The 14,732-nt window shown below is 44.3% G+C and overlaps 1 protein-coding gene across 2 annotated transcripts in view; it reads left to right on the top strand.

Annotated features, from left to right (window-relative positions):
* Positions 1 to 14,732, top strand: part of COL22A1 (collagen type XXII alpha 1 chain) — a 483,118-nt gene that overhangs the window by 270,934 nt on the left and 197,452 nt on the right. For both annotated transcript variants that reach the window (XM_068238069.1, XM_068238068.1), the window contains exons 18-19: positions 9,631 to 9,684; positions 13,131 to 13,184. In XM_068238069.1, coding sequence (XP_068094170.1) covers positions 9,631 to 9,684; positions 13,131 to 13,184 — 108 coding nt within the window. The remainder of the gene's footprint in view (positions 1 to 9,630; positions 9,685 to 13,130; positions 13,185 to 14,732) is intronic.

The raw sequence follows: 14,732 nt of genomic DNA, 5'->3' as shown, positions 1-14,732 counted from the left end.
GGAACCATAACACACGGTGTTAGAGGCCTCCTCCATGTGATTTTGTGTTAGGCCCGACATAATGTAATGCCTGGGGGTTATACTCTGACCACCCAGAGCAACAAGGCTGGTAGCTGAATAATGGAAGAGGCTACACAGGTTGCTCAGAGCAACAGCAGCTCTGGGCTTCCGATATCACTACAAATAAGACACAATGGCAGGGCAGTGCGATGTTGCGCTGCCCTAGCGATAGCAAGCATTCAGACAGGTACAAGACAGGACTATAAATTGGAGCGTAACTAGTAGCAACCGCAGCTCACAGTCACGCCCACAGAAGCAGAGCAAGCAGGCTAACAACCAGTCATCAGCAAGCATCCACACAGGCAAGACTACAGGAAAGAACGTAACTAATAGCAACCGCAGCCTATCAGTTACGTTCCCAGAACTAGAGTAGCAGGAATACTACCAGTCACCAACGTCAGACTTCACTGACACACTGCGGATGCAGCGAACGTCCATCAGGCATGGAAACAAGGCAATACACAATAATACAGAAAAATAGCAAACGGCTCAACTAACGGATAAATATATATTAGCAAGTCTGCATATATATTTATCAAGAAACTAGCTAAAGCACAAGTAATAAGGTCGCATTGAACTACATCAACAGATCTATAACAGAGTGACAAAGTGCCCAGCAGACCAGCATACTGACCGCTATGTCGGGCGGGGTCTGAAATGGGAGACAGACTTTTATGTGGACCTCAGCCAATGAGTGCAGGCATGCAAACTCCCACACAGCTGAATGGTAATCACTCAATCCTGAGTTAGTCTGATCTGCCAGCTGACTGTGAATGCAAAGGACCCCCATAAGAAATACATGCAGTATTATGCAACAACATACATGCAGGAAATACAGGGCTATCTAGCCGCAGCTCAGCTGCAACAAGCAATTGGTGGAATGATGACAGCATCCTGAGCTACCCAGAACTGCAGAGCGATCGCAAATGACAATAAGACTCACTGCGAATGTGCAACCGAATGCAAGCAGACAAGTCAGAACTGCCCAGTTGCAGCTCCACTGCGAGCGACAGAACATGCTACAGGAGAGATCCTGACAATGTGATTGTATATGTAACTTTATTGGAGAATATTATTTACCAGGACCCATTGGTCCATCTATACTTAGGGCATTTGAATTAGATGAAATAATTATGAATTAACCGAAAGAAGGTGATTTACCGTTATAGAGTCCAGAGCATAGCAAACTGCAAGAAAGGAGGGGGCGTCCCCACATTGTATTGCTTCAGGCGGCAAAAAGTCTAGAGCTCCAGTAACCGGACAATATTACACACCTAGCACTCGCTACAGGCAAAAAGTCTAGAATTAGCCCTGGGCGTTGACTGTTAATATGAAATAATTATAAATTAATCGAAAGAAGATGATTTATAGAGACAGGAGCACAGTAAACTGCAGGAAAGGCGGAGCAACTCCCTACACTGAGCTATCAGGTTTCAGCTGATAAATGAAATAATGATTTTGATTGGTTGCTGCAATGCTCCCTTAGTTTTCTCTGCACCTGTCTCGATGAATCACCCCAGAAGTCTGTAACTTCACTGACGACGTCTGGACAGAACTTTAGACAGGTAAGTAAATAGCTGCTGGCTGCTTTCATGCAGGGCAAATGAAGTGAGAAATAATTCCCGGGAGCTGGGAGAGGTGTAGCAGCTCTGATAATTCAGATGTCGGGAAGTGTCTCGCGTTCGCTCGGAGCCTCAATCACCAGTCCAGAGATCTGGCAGACACCTCGGAGAGCGAGCCGTATAGAGTATGACTGGACGGACGGCGGCGAGACGCACGCCCGCGTCACCATCACACATCGCTGGGGCCGGGAATTAGATTCTGCCACTGATATATTCAGAACGGAAGCGTGACATCGCCGCGTACCGCACGTGTCACTTTGTCTAACCTTACCTGGTAGATCAAACCTCACCGCTGTTTAACGCTTTCTTCCCTGCTCAGAATTCTGACGACCTAAAATAAAACGAACGAGAAAAACTCTACAATCTTCGAAGGTAAACCATAAGGTGGCCACCACACACTATACAATTTTTTTATATTTTGATTCGATTCAAGCATTCTGATCCAATTTTCGGATTGGTCAGAAGTTTTCTTAAGAATCTTTGAGGTACCAAACATGTATTTTCGAGATTGCAGCAATTTCGGGATAAAATATCGTAAACCCCGAAAAAATTGGTTGGTTAGAAAAATCGAGAGAAAAATTTACTGAATAGTCACATATAATTTTTTCTAGTTGAATACAATTTCACAATCCATCACACACCATACAATCTATATATATAAAATCGGATGTATGTATGTATGTATGTGTGTATGTGCCACGATCACGCGAACACGGCATGACCGATTTGAACGAAACTTGGTACACAGATCCCTTACTACCTGGGATGACATGTTCTGGGGGTCTCGCGTCCCCCCTGCACACGTGGGCGGAGCTACAAACAGCGAATCAGATTTCACCCATTCAAGTCAATGGAAAAAGTGTAAAAGGCTGCCATTCTGCCAGTAATCAAGCCAGAGTCCCCACACTTGGCACAGTTGGTCACTTGGTGACCGAGGTTACAAATCCAGGAAAAGTGGGCGGATCATAAAACAGCCAATCAAATTGCAGCTATTCATTTTAAATGGGAAAATGTAAACTGCAGCCATTCTTAGACTGTTAATCGCAGGGTTCTCAAACTTGCCACACTTGGTCACTGGGTGAATGCGATTAAGATTCAAGAAAGTGGGTGGAGCCTAAAAAAGCCAATCAAAATTCACCTATTGATTTTCAAGGGGAATATTTAAACTGCTGCCATTCTTAGGCCTCTTGCACACTGCATGCATTTCAGATTCCGAATCTGTTTTTACATCCGATTCCGATTCAGATTTTTAATCTTAACTGCATGCTGCGTTTTTTGATCCGTTTTTCTGTTGAATGTATTCAAGGAAAATCGGAAACGGAATCGGAATCGGAAACGGAATCGGAATCGGAAAACGGATTTGCAGTGTGCAGGGAGCCTTACACTGTTAATAGCAGAGGCTTCAAACTTCCTACAGTGTGTCTTTGGGTAACTGGGGTCCAAATTCACTAAAGGGGCGGGGCCACAAACAGCCAATCAGATTTCCTTGGTCAATAAACTGCTTCCATTCACACATTTTTGATGCCAGGAACCTGAAAGCTCGCAAACTTGGTCATTGAGTGACTGTGTGTCCAGGTTACAAAAAGTGGGCGGAGCAAAAAACAGATTTCACTGGGAAAATATAAACTGTAGGCATTCTTACACCGTTAATGGCAGGGTTCTCAAACTTTGCACAGTTGGTCACTGGGTGAATGAGATTAAGAATTTGGAAGGTAGGTGGAGCCTACAACAGCCAATAGAAATTCACCTTTCGATTTTCAAAGGGAATATTTAAGCTGCTACCATTCTTATACTGTTAATAGCAGATGCCTCAAACCTGGTACAGTTGGTCACTGGGTGATTAGGGTTCAAATTCAGAAAGGGGGCGGAGCCACAAACAGCCAATCAGATTTGTTTATTTTTCAATGGGAATATACAAAGTATTGATACCAAGGACCCCAAAGCTGATAAACTTGATAGAGTGACTGTATGTCAAGGTTAGAAAAATTGTGAGGCGCCAACAACTTAATTTTTTACATGGCAGGGTTACCAAACTTAACACAATTGGCCACTGGGTGACTGGGATTAATATTCAGAAATGTGGGTGGAGCCTAAAAACAGCCAATCAAATGTACCTATTGATTTTCAAGGGGGAACATTTACATTACATTTTACTCCGTCTAATCTGGGCTGCGTGTGTTCCAATACACCAAGCGTCACATGCTAATCATGTGACGCTTGGTGTAATGGAGCGCACACGCAGCCCAGATTAGACGGAGAGGACAGCGTGCTTCTGAGCCAAAAGTTATGCGCCGGCCAGAAGTGAAGAGGGAAGAAATATGTTCAGGTCAAGGGTCAAGCAAGTCGCCGGGACACCGGCATGAATAGTGCACGAACAGCGGCAGACGGAGGGGGCAGGAGGAGGTCACAGTATGTACTTTTGACCCCCCACACACTGGAGTTATCTGTTTATTCAGCTGTGGTATCCTTTAATGGCAGAGGTCTCAAACCTGATACACTCAGTTATTGAGTGACTGGGGTCCAAATTCACTAAAGTGGGTGGAGCCACAAACAGCCAATCAGATTTTTTAAATTGATTTCAGCCATTCTGTTATTGGCAGGGTTCTCAAACTTGACACAGTTTGCCACTGGGTGACTGGGACTAATATTCAGGAAAGTGGGTGTAGCCTACAACAGCCAATCAAAATTCACCTTTTGATTTTCAAGGGGAATAATTACATTGCTGCTATTCATACACTCTTAATGGCAGAGGCCTCAAATCTGGTACAGTCAGTCACTGGGAGACTGGGGTTTAAATTCTGAAAAGGGAGTGGGCCAAAAACAGCCAATCAGATTTGTTTAATTTCAATGGTAACATGCAACTTATTGATGCCAAAGACCACAAAGCTCATAAACTTGGTCAGTGAGTGACTGTATGTCAAGGTTAGTGGGCAGAGCCAAAAACAACTTTTTACATGGCAAAATATAAATTGCAGCGATTCTTACACTGTTAATGGCAGGGATCTCAAACTTGACACAGTTGGTCACTGGGGGACTAGGATTAATATATGGAAAAGTAGGTGGAGCCTACAAGAGCCAATCAAAATTCACCTATTGATTTTCAAGGGGAATATTGAAACTGCTGTTATTCTTACACTGTTAATGGCAGAGGCCTCAAACCTGCTACAGTCGATCATCAAGTGACTGTGGTTCAAATTCACTAAAGGGGTGGAGCCACAAAAATCCAATCAGATCTGCTTTTTTTTGGGATAAACTGCTTCCATTCACACAATTTTGATGCCTGGAACCCAAAAGCTCACAAACTTGGTCGACTGTGTGTCAAGGTTACAAAAAGTAGGTGGAGTCAAAAACAGATTTTCTGGGAAAATGTAAACTGCAGCCCTTCTTACACTGTTAATGGCAGGGTTCTCAAACTTTGCACAATTGGTTACTGGGTGACTGGGATTAATATTCATAACAGTGGGTAGAGCCTAAAAAAGCCAAATCAAAATCACCTGTTGATTTTCAAGGGGAATATTAAAATTGCTGCCATTCTTGCACTGTTAACGGCACAAGCCTCAAACCTGGTACAGTTAGTCATTGGGGTTCAAATTCAGAAAAGGGGACAGAGCCACAAACAGTTTCATTTCTTGGAAAATACAAATTATTGATGCCAAGGACCCCAAAGCTCAGAAACTTGGTCATTGAGTGACTGTATGTCCAGGTGACAAAAAGAAGGCAGAGCCAAAACCAAATTTCACTGGGAAAATGTAGACTGAAGGCTTTCTTACACTGTTAATGGCAGGGTTCCCAAACGTTGCCCAGATGGTCACTGGGTGACTGAGATTAATATTCAGGGAAGTGGGTGGAGCATATCATAGCCAATCAAAATTCACCTGTCAATTTTCAAGGGGAATATTTAAATTGCTGCCATTTTTACACTGGTAATAGCAGATGCCTCAAACCTGCTACAGTTGGTCATTGGGTGACTGGGGTTCAAATGCTGGAGAGGGGCAGAGCCACAAACAGCCAATCTGATTTGTTTAATTTCTATGGGAATATACAAATTATTGATGCTAAAGACCCCAAAGCTCACAAACTTGGTCATTGAGTGTTTGTGCGTTAGGTTTAGAAGAAGTGGGCGGAACCAACACCTGTCAAATACATACCCGGGCAATGCCGGGTCATCAGTGGGTGGAGACAAATACAAATTTCACTGGGAAAATGTAAACTGCAGCCATTCTTACACTGTTAATTGGAGGGTTCTTAAACTTTGCACAGTTGCTCACTCAGTGAATGGGATTAATATTCAGAAAAGTGGGTGGAGCCTACAATAGTGTATAAAGCTTCACCTATTGCTTTTCAAGTGGAATATTTAATTGCTACCATTCTTGCACTGGTAATGGCACAGGCCTCAAATCTGGTACAGTTGGTCATTGGGTGACTGGGGTTCAAATTCAGAAAAGGGGGTGGAGCCACAAACAACCCATCAGATTTTTTCATTTCAATACAAATTATTGATGCCAAAGACCACAAAGCTCACAAACTTGGTCATTGATTAATTGTTAGGGTTAGAAAAAGTGGGTGGAGCCGACACCAGCCAAATATATTCCCGGGCAACGCCGGGCAATCAGCTAGTTCTTTATAAAATTGGTCTTAATTTTCCAACATAATCTAACAAAAATCGAAAAAAGCAGAAAATTCAATCGGATTTCTCGATTGATAAAGCTTTTGATTTTTCAGGACAACCAATCGTATTTATCGAATTGGTGTGAAATTGGATCTTTTGTTTGAATTGTATAGTGTGTGGCCACCTTTAGGCCACGTTTACGTTGTCATAAAAAACGTTTCGCTTGGTGAAACGGAACAGATCCCATGCAAAGCAAAAAATCCATTTACGCTAATCCGTTCAAAACTGACCTGTTCTGTCTATTCCAACTAGCAGAACGCAAGTGTTAGGTCCAACACTGCTTTTCAGGATCTGCCAGACAAAGCGCATGCTGACGGAATAAATACAAGCCTATGAGAATGGACAGGGTCAGTTCTGCCCAGGCTGGTCACTGTGTACCTTTTGTAAGTTTTTGTACGTTTACCCCTCTGAGGCCCTCACCTTCAGGGCTCTTTTACACTGGGGCGGTGCGTCTAATTGCCTTATGCAACCCTATGGGGAGGTTCATACTTCCCACGTTGTGGTATGTTGCACCAGAAGTCCCTAATCTAACGCTAGCGCAGAATTACGTTACCGTGCGGGATCCGCGGTGACCTGCAGCGGTCTGCGTCGGCCCGGAAACCATGTTAGTCTATGGCAATGTGGGTTTGTTTTAAAAAGTTAACATTGCGGCAGCGCGCATGCACGGAAGCCTATTTTTACAGATAACAATACGCTTCTGTGCACTTCCACATACACTGAAGCAGGAAGTGACAAAGCGTGTGTCACTTCCTACTTGTCTGGTGGCCAGACAGGGAACACCGCTTACTAACATAGTATGTTTCTGGCGGTGGGCGCTGCCGCCAGTTTGCAGTGTGAAACCGGCCTCAGGTCCTCCACCACTGCTGGCACCACCGTTCGGGTCCAAGGACGTAACTAGAGGGGAACAGGCCCTGCGACCGCCAAGGTGCCCTGAGCTCTGGGGGCCCCAACTTCTACTTCACTCACTCTGGTAAAGAGGTCCAGCCTTCAGATCAAGTGTTTTTGTGGCTACACTTGTTATGGGTGTGGAGATTACAATATCTAAACTTGTTTTAGGACTCTTACAAGATCGGCCCCCAGGCTGTGAGGGTCAACAGGGGAGGCATGGGAAAGGGTGGGAAAATTGAGAGGCTCCATAAAAGTTTGGGGGGGGGCATAATTTGTAGTTATTAGCTCTGCATGAGGAGGTGAGATTTTGTAGATCATAAGAAAATATTTTTTAATTTCTTTTAAAATCCTCTGTGTAACGGTGTCTGTGGCAGGCACACACCTATCCTCACAGGCTTATGACCTTTTAGAGCCTGTTATCAGATCTCATAATTGCACACACTCGTTTCCTGCGAACTACAAAATACTCATGTAGACATGTGGCCACTACTACATCGGCATCTGTCATTCTTCCGACTTTGTGCATCACATGGTCTCGCCTGATTGACACACCCAACGGCTAAATCCAGAGAGGATAGGAAGCAAGCTGTGCTCAATTTACACGTTCATTTGGCCCATAAAATGGTTAGTCCAGCATTGGACGGCTCTACAATTATTTATATTCACTTTGTTGGAAGTACCAACAGGATTATTACCTAAACTGCAGTATAGTAAAACAACCACAAGATGTCACTGTCTGTTAAATGTGATCATGATCTCCATGTTATTGTTTTTTCCTGTGTTCATTCTGTGTTTCTCTCTGTTCTAAGTAAGCTGCATTTCCTGATGGTTCTGTATGATATCTCTGCATCTTTTTCTTCAGTAAAGAGTTCTAACTTGTTATACTGGGTGCCTATCTGCGTCTGCCCCATCACACTTATTATCCTGATAGCTGCTGCAGTTTGCCTGTTCCGTTTGGGATTTTGCTGGGCTTTTATATATCTCATTCTTCTTGAACTAATCCCCTTGGATGTTTTTCATGCGTTGCTGCATAGCTTTGCCTTTTTTTTAATAAGATTAAATATCAAATGTCAATCTAGTAGTCAGCCTGTGTAACTGGACATGTAGACATAATCTGATCAGGGCACCAACTGCCAATATTGTATTTAAATAAGAGTAAGATGCCTGCGGACCAATATGGAGAATAGGACTGCGGGGTTTTCTATTGTATCACTTTCACCGCATCATGCAGAGGAGCCAATATTGCAGAACAAGTGCGTCATTTCTTAATCTGATTGTACGAGATCCGTAATGACAGGCAATAAGAAAAGGTCCTTACTATACAGCATCATTAGAATAAGGTATATAATCCACACAATAATGATGCACCAGGTTTCGGACAAGAATAAAATCAGTTTTAAAGAGAACCCGAATTGAAAAGGGGGAGAGGGGGAAGAAGAGACGTACTTACTTATTAGAACCACAATGTCCTCTGTCCCAGGCTGCAATGTGTCCCACTTTTGGCCGCCGGGTGTCCCAGCCGAGGGACTCTGTGGCCGTATGAGATAATGTTTGCCTCATTTACCATTTGCAGGGTCGGAGTAATCGTTTTCTGCTGCATTTCATGTGTCAGAGGTAACGGTAGTTGCATTTCATGTGTTAGAGGTAACGGTAGTTGCATTTCATTTGTCGGAGGTAACGGTTATTGCAATTTATGTGTCAGAGGTAACGGTTGCTGTAGTTATTATTTGATGGCCATAGAGACTGCATTTGCTACTTTGGGGTTATTGTTGCAGCATTTGGCATTTTAGGGGCCATGATTATTAAATGATATGCTAATACTGTAGCATCAGGGGAACATTGCTTAATCACCTTTAGGGTCACGTTGCCTATCTGTGTTTTGGGAGGAAACTTTTCCCACTGCCTCAGAGTTTTGCGCACCGCACTAGCACCCTCCTCCCGTCCCAGGTTGAGCCAAGAAAAATCTGGTCACTGTACCTCTAGTCCTCTGCTACTGCCAATAACCCTCCTGTACATTGGGGCCGCACTCCTCTTCTGGTACTAGCGTGAGCATGACTGATGTTCATTTGATAAATTGCACAGAAAAAGGAAACACAAGCAGGAGGTCCCTGCCCTTGCGAGCATACAATCTATAGGATTACACCATACCAATATACAGCAATCTATAGCTATAGGAAGAGTTTCTCATGTTGAAACCAGGATAATTACTGTAAAAGTGGGCATACTAAATAATGTACTGCATTCTACTATATGTCACTACAGGGCCACTTTAATGAACTATTTATTGCATTTGCAATATGTAATTTTGTTATTGTGATAGGTTCACTTTAGGGTCGCCTTTCTTCCTCTTTTGCAAATTATAGACGTATTTCTGTGTTTTGTATTTTTTAGGGTGAAAGAGGCATCGATGGATTTCCGGGGAAGCCGGGGGCAGAAGGTAAAGAGGTAAGCACTCTGCAGGAGCGGGGAAATGGCTCTAAAGGTGCGTGCACACATGCGACTATAGTCGTTTGAAACGATCGTTCCCCGATCGTTTCAAACGACGATCGTTTAAAAAAAAGCAGCCAATGACCATTAAGTTTAACGACGGACGAGTTCGATCGTTAAAAACGAACGATCTATCTTGGCGGATTTTTTCCAACGATGATCGTTTGCAAAAGTAGTACATCGTTGGAAGTAGTACATCGTTCGTACTAGGCTTGACATGCGCATTTCGCTATTTCTCCATGGAACTTTTCATTTTTATGCGCAAGCGCAATAGTTGCTTTCTGTGATGTAACGTTCGTTCTAACGATCTGATCGTTACACACCTTTTAAAACTAACTTTACTTAGGTCGTTCTTTCGGCAATTAAAAGTTCGTTCGTCGTTGACAACGAACGATCGTTATCGCATGTGTGTACCGTGTGTGTTAGGCCGTCTTCACACTTATCCATGCAAATTTCACGTTCTATTTTTCATGTATTTTCCTCTATTTCTCTGCGATTTGTGCGCATTCTTATGCAATTTTTCAGCTTGCGATTTTGTTTTTGTGCATACTACTCAAAGTAATTTACATGAAAATGTATCTAATTAATTTGCAATTGCAAGCAATTTTTTTTTTTTTACACAAAGCTGCAATGTTTTTAGGTTTCCATTAACTTTGATTCGATTCACACAAAACAATTCAACACTGTTGCAGAATTTAAAAACACATAAAAAAGAGAGAAAAATTCAGGTCAAAAGTGAGGCCAGTGAAATGCATTAGATGTGCAATGAAGGTGAAATCGCAATAACGCTTAATATTCTTTCTTCGTCTGGCACCTTTTGGGCAGGACTGGGTCAGGGACAAGGAAGGCATCGGACCCCCACACACTGTTCAATCCCCCAGCGCTTACTTTGACCAGCTTTGTGGCTGCTTGTAACTGCTGGAGTAGACAGGGGGCTATCTGTGCCGCCTATTGGGATGGGGCGGGGGGGGGGGGGGGGAGATTTGCTGTGTGTCACATGATCCGTGTAGCTCTAGTCTTATGACCCTGTATGGCTGCTACAAGCTAAGGGCCCTTTTCCACTAGCAATCGCTAGCGTTCGCGCATAGCGATTGCGATTCAGCAAAGTTCCAAATTTTCCCGGCGATTGCGATTTTGCTATGCAATGCACTGCATAGCAAAATCACGGCAAAAATCGCTCTGCTGCGCGGTCACGCTTAAGTAAAAAACGAATCGCGGTAGTGGAAATTACCTATCGCAATTCCTATGTTATTAGGCAAACCGTGGCAGATTCAGCATCGCAATCGCTGCTAGTGGAAAATGGCCCTAAAAAAGACCTTTACTAAAAACCAAACAAAAAAATATGCCCCTGTTTCTGGCCGTGGTGATGATCCTCTGCCATTAAACCTTCTAAATCAGTGGCCCAGTCTGCAGATCAGGTGTTCTGACTCCACTGGGCTGCATGCTTAATCCATGTGTAGCTCACACTGAAGCCAAATGGCCATTATGGCAGCTGGGAGGAAATAAAAATGGCAACTTCCATTTTCTATGACTTCCGGTAACCTTTCTAATCATCACATACTGCTGAGTGAACGGCTCAGGGGTCGGTTTATCAAGTCAGGAGGAGAAGACAGGTGGCGCTGTTTCCCAGAACAGCCAGTCCGAAGCCTTGCTTCAGGTCAGGATTATGATTGTCTGGTCTCAGGAAGTCCTGCAGTTCCGCTCTGGCCTTGCTTCAGGTCAGGATTATGATTGGCCGGTCTCAGAAAGTCCTGCAGTTCCACTCTGACCTTGCTTCAGGTCAGGATTATGATTGGCCGGTCTCAGAAAGTCCTGCAGTTCCGCTCCGACTTTCTGGTTGGGTCTCAGTGAGCCAAGTCCCGGGGATGTAAATGATAAAACAACTCCCACAAGTTGTGAAGGACAACAACACGCTGAGATGGTGTATCAGCTGTTAAAATCAGCAGAGTCAGACAAAATGTCAGCATGGTAAATAAACAACTCGTAAACACACAGAAAAAATTGCTGTCGATCATTTATCAGATATTATTGAGAGAGGGGTACAGTCAGGGGCGTAGCAATAGCCATAGCAGCCATAGCAACTGCTATGGGGCCCAGTAGAGGAGGGAGCCCAGGTGGTACTTGATGTGTTCACTTTGTTTCTCCACCCTTTGACTTTATCTCAGTTCCAATGGACTATACACAGTGTACATTGCATGGAAATGTAAATTACCCAGTCACCTCACATCCATAGGGTAGGGGCAGGTGGCATTGCTCAAGAGCGCCTAGACCTGATGACCCCATACATTTCTGCTATGGGCCTCCATAGTTTCTAGCTACACCACCGGGTACAGTCACTCATTGATTGGCTGTGGTAAGCAGCTGATAGGTTCATTGTTCCTTCAATTTGTAAAAAAAAAAAAATAAATAGGGGCAGTTTTGACATAGTGGTCTGGCTGAAACCAGGACCTGATTTAGCACTAGGCACAAGCCTAGTGGTGCCAATAAGCTAAGAGGTGGCTATCATGGGTTCTTGGACCTGTGCTCACCAACCTGGAACCACTCTGATACCACTGTTCTCAGAGCATAGAGAGGCAGATGCCCCGGGGCAGTGACATCAATTTGGCACCAAGATGGTGAGCATGGGCACTCCAGGCAGGGTAAGGGAGGGAGAGGTGATGGCTAGGCCACCCAAGGAAAAGAGGCAGACAGCACACTTGCGGTAACTGCTTAACCTGCAATCCCGTCAGGATTTGCAGGTTCTGCAGAGGGCGGAGTTTGGGGCACCAGGACTTCTGTGTCTACAGACTCCCGGGAAGTAAATCCACCTTTTGCACTGGGAGACCCTGGATTCATTTCCTCTGAGAACTCTACCTGTCTGGTTCACATCACCTTACCTTTACTAATCCCCCTCAGGCTCCCTCAAACTGGCGCGTTAACGTTGGCCTATTTTGCCGCAGGCCAACCCTATGCCAGTCTATAGGGCATTTCATACCTGGGCGGTGCGGCGGAAGTCCCCAATTTGTTGCTCTCTGTCGCAACAGCACATTGGTAGCTGGCTTGGGCGGCGACGTGCGGCAAACCTGAAGTCATGTAAGTCTATGGTGCTGTGCATTCTTTTTAAACTGTTCCCCGCATGTATTTGGGTCACGCATGCGCGGAAGCGTATTTTGATAATACACTTTGCGCAATTCTACCGTCGGCCACAGGAAGTGAGTGCTAGAGGACCTAACTTCTTGCTTGGTTTCCCCGGAGTTAGCAGTGTAAAACAGGCCTTACTGTTCTCTGGATGAGAATCAAACCCAAGACTCCAGTGCTAGAGACACAGAGAATCCCTGAGCCGCTGTATTGCTCACACAGCATGTCCTCCAGTTATTGCAGTGCTGCTGGATGTAATACGAATGTTCTTCTGTACTCCACCGCAGGGTCTGAAGGGCAGCATCGGAGCACCGGGCCTAAAGGGAGTTAAAGGAGAAAGGGTAAGTGTGACACCCCGATACCCCCTCATACCTCAATGTACACACCCTATCAGCAGTACTCCCGCTTTCGTGAGGCACCAGGAAAAATACCGTTGGGAATTGGGTGGCAAATGAACAAAAAATATTTACAGTGGTAATGATGATAGTAAAACACTGGGAAATGTTACCGATATTTTACTGCAACAAAACCTAACGCTATTCTCACACAGAACCCTCCCGCCTAGGATGCCGCACCCTAAGCCCCTCCTTCCTGACATCTAAGCCCCCCTTTTCTGATACCTAACCCTCCTTTCTGATGCTTAACCCTAAGAACCCCCTTCCTGATGCCTAATTCTAAACCCCCCCTTCCCGAACTTCCTGATGCCTAATTCTAAAACCCCATTTCCTGATGCCTGATTCTAAACCCCCCCCTTCCTGACACCTAAAACGAACCCCCCCCCCCCCTTCCTAGCACCTAACCCTAACACTTAACTCCCCTTTTTGACGCCTAACCCTAAACATCCCCTACCTGCTGACACCTAACCCTCAACTCTCCTTTTTGATGGCTTACCCTAAAACCACCCATCCTGATGCCTAACACTCAACTCCCCTTCCTGACGTCTAACCCTAACCCCCCCCCCCGCTATTCATCGGGTGCCCACATTTCTGATTTGTGCACCCAATAGCTGATATTTGCATTAGCACCTAAGGGACGCCCCAATTTGTCCATTAGCCACAGTGTACAGTCTGGGAAGAAACAATAATAGATAATTGATCAGTTAGGCCATTTGAAGTTGGTGCATGTACAGTGGTGTGAAAAACTATTTGCCCCCTTCCTGATTTCTTATTCTTTTGTATGTTTGTCATACTTAAATGTTTCTGCTCATCAAAAACCGTTAACTATTAGTCAAAGATAACATAATTGAACACAAAATGCAGTTTTAAATGATGGTTTTTAATATTCAGTGAGGAAAAAAAAACTCCAAATCTACATGGCCCTGTGTGAAAAAGTGATTGCCCCCTTGTTAAAAAATAACTTAACTGTGGTTTATCACACCTGAGTTCAATTTCTGTAGTCACCCCCAGGCCTGATTACTGCCACACCTGTTTCAATCAAGAAAACACTTAAATAGGAGCTGACACAGAGAAGTAGACCAAAAGCACCTTAAAAGCTAGACATCATGCCAAGATCCAAAGAAATTCAGGAACAAATGAGAACAAAAGTAATTGAGATCTATCAGTCTGGTAAAGGTTATAAAGCCATTTCTAAAGCTTTGGGACTCCAGTGAACCACAGTGAGAGCCATTATCCACAAATGGCAAAAACATGGAACAGTGATGAACCTTCCCAGGAGTGGCTGGCCGACCAAAATTACCCCAAGAGCGCAGAGAAAACTCATCCGAGAGGCCACAAAAGACCCCAGGACAACATCTAAAGAACTGCAGGCCTCACTTGCCTCAATTAAGGTCATTGTTCATGACTCCAACATAAGAAAGAGACTGGGCAAAAACGGCCTGCATGACAGATATCCAAGGCGCAAACCAGTTTTAAGCAAAAAGAACATTAAGG

Source organism: Hyperolius riggenbachi, chromosome 5 (assembly GCF_040937935.1).
Source record: "Hyperolius riggenbachi isolate aHypRig1 chromosome 5, aHypRig1.pri, whole genome shotgun sequence".
Lineage (NCBI taxonomy): Eukaryota > Metazoa > Chordata > Amphibia > Anura > Hyperoliidae > Hyperolius > Hyperolius riggenbachi.
This window is presented reverse-complemented; position numbering and strand designations above follow the sequence as displayed.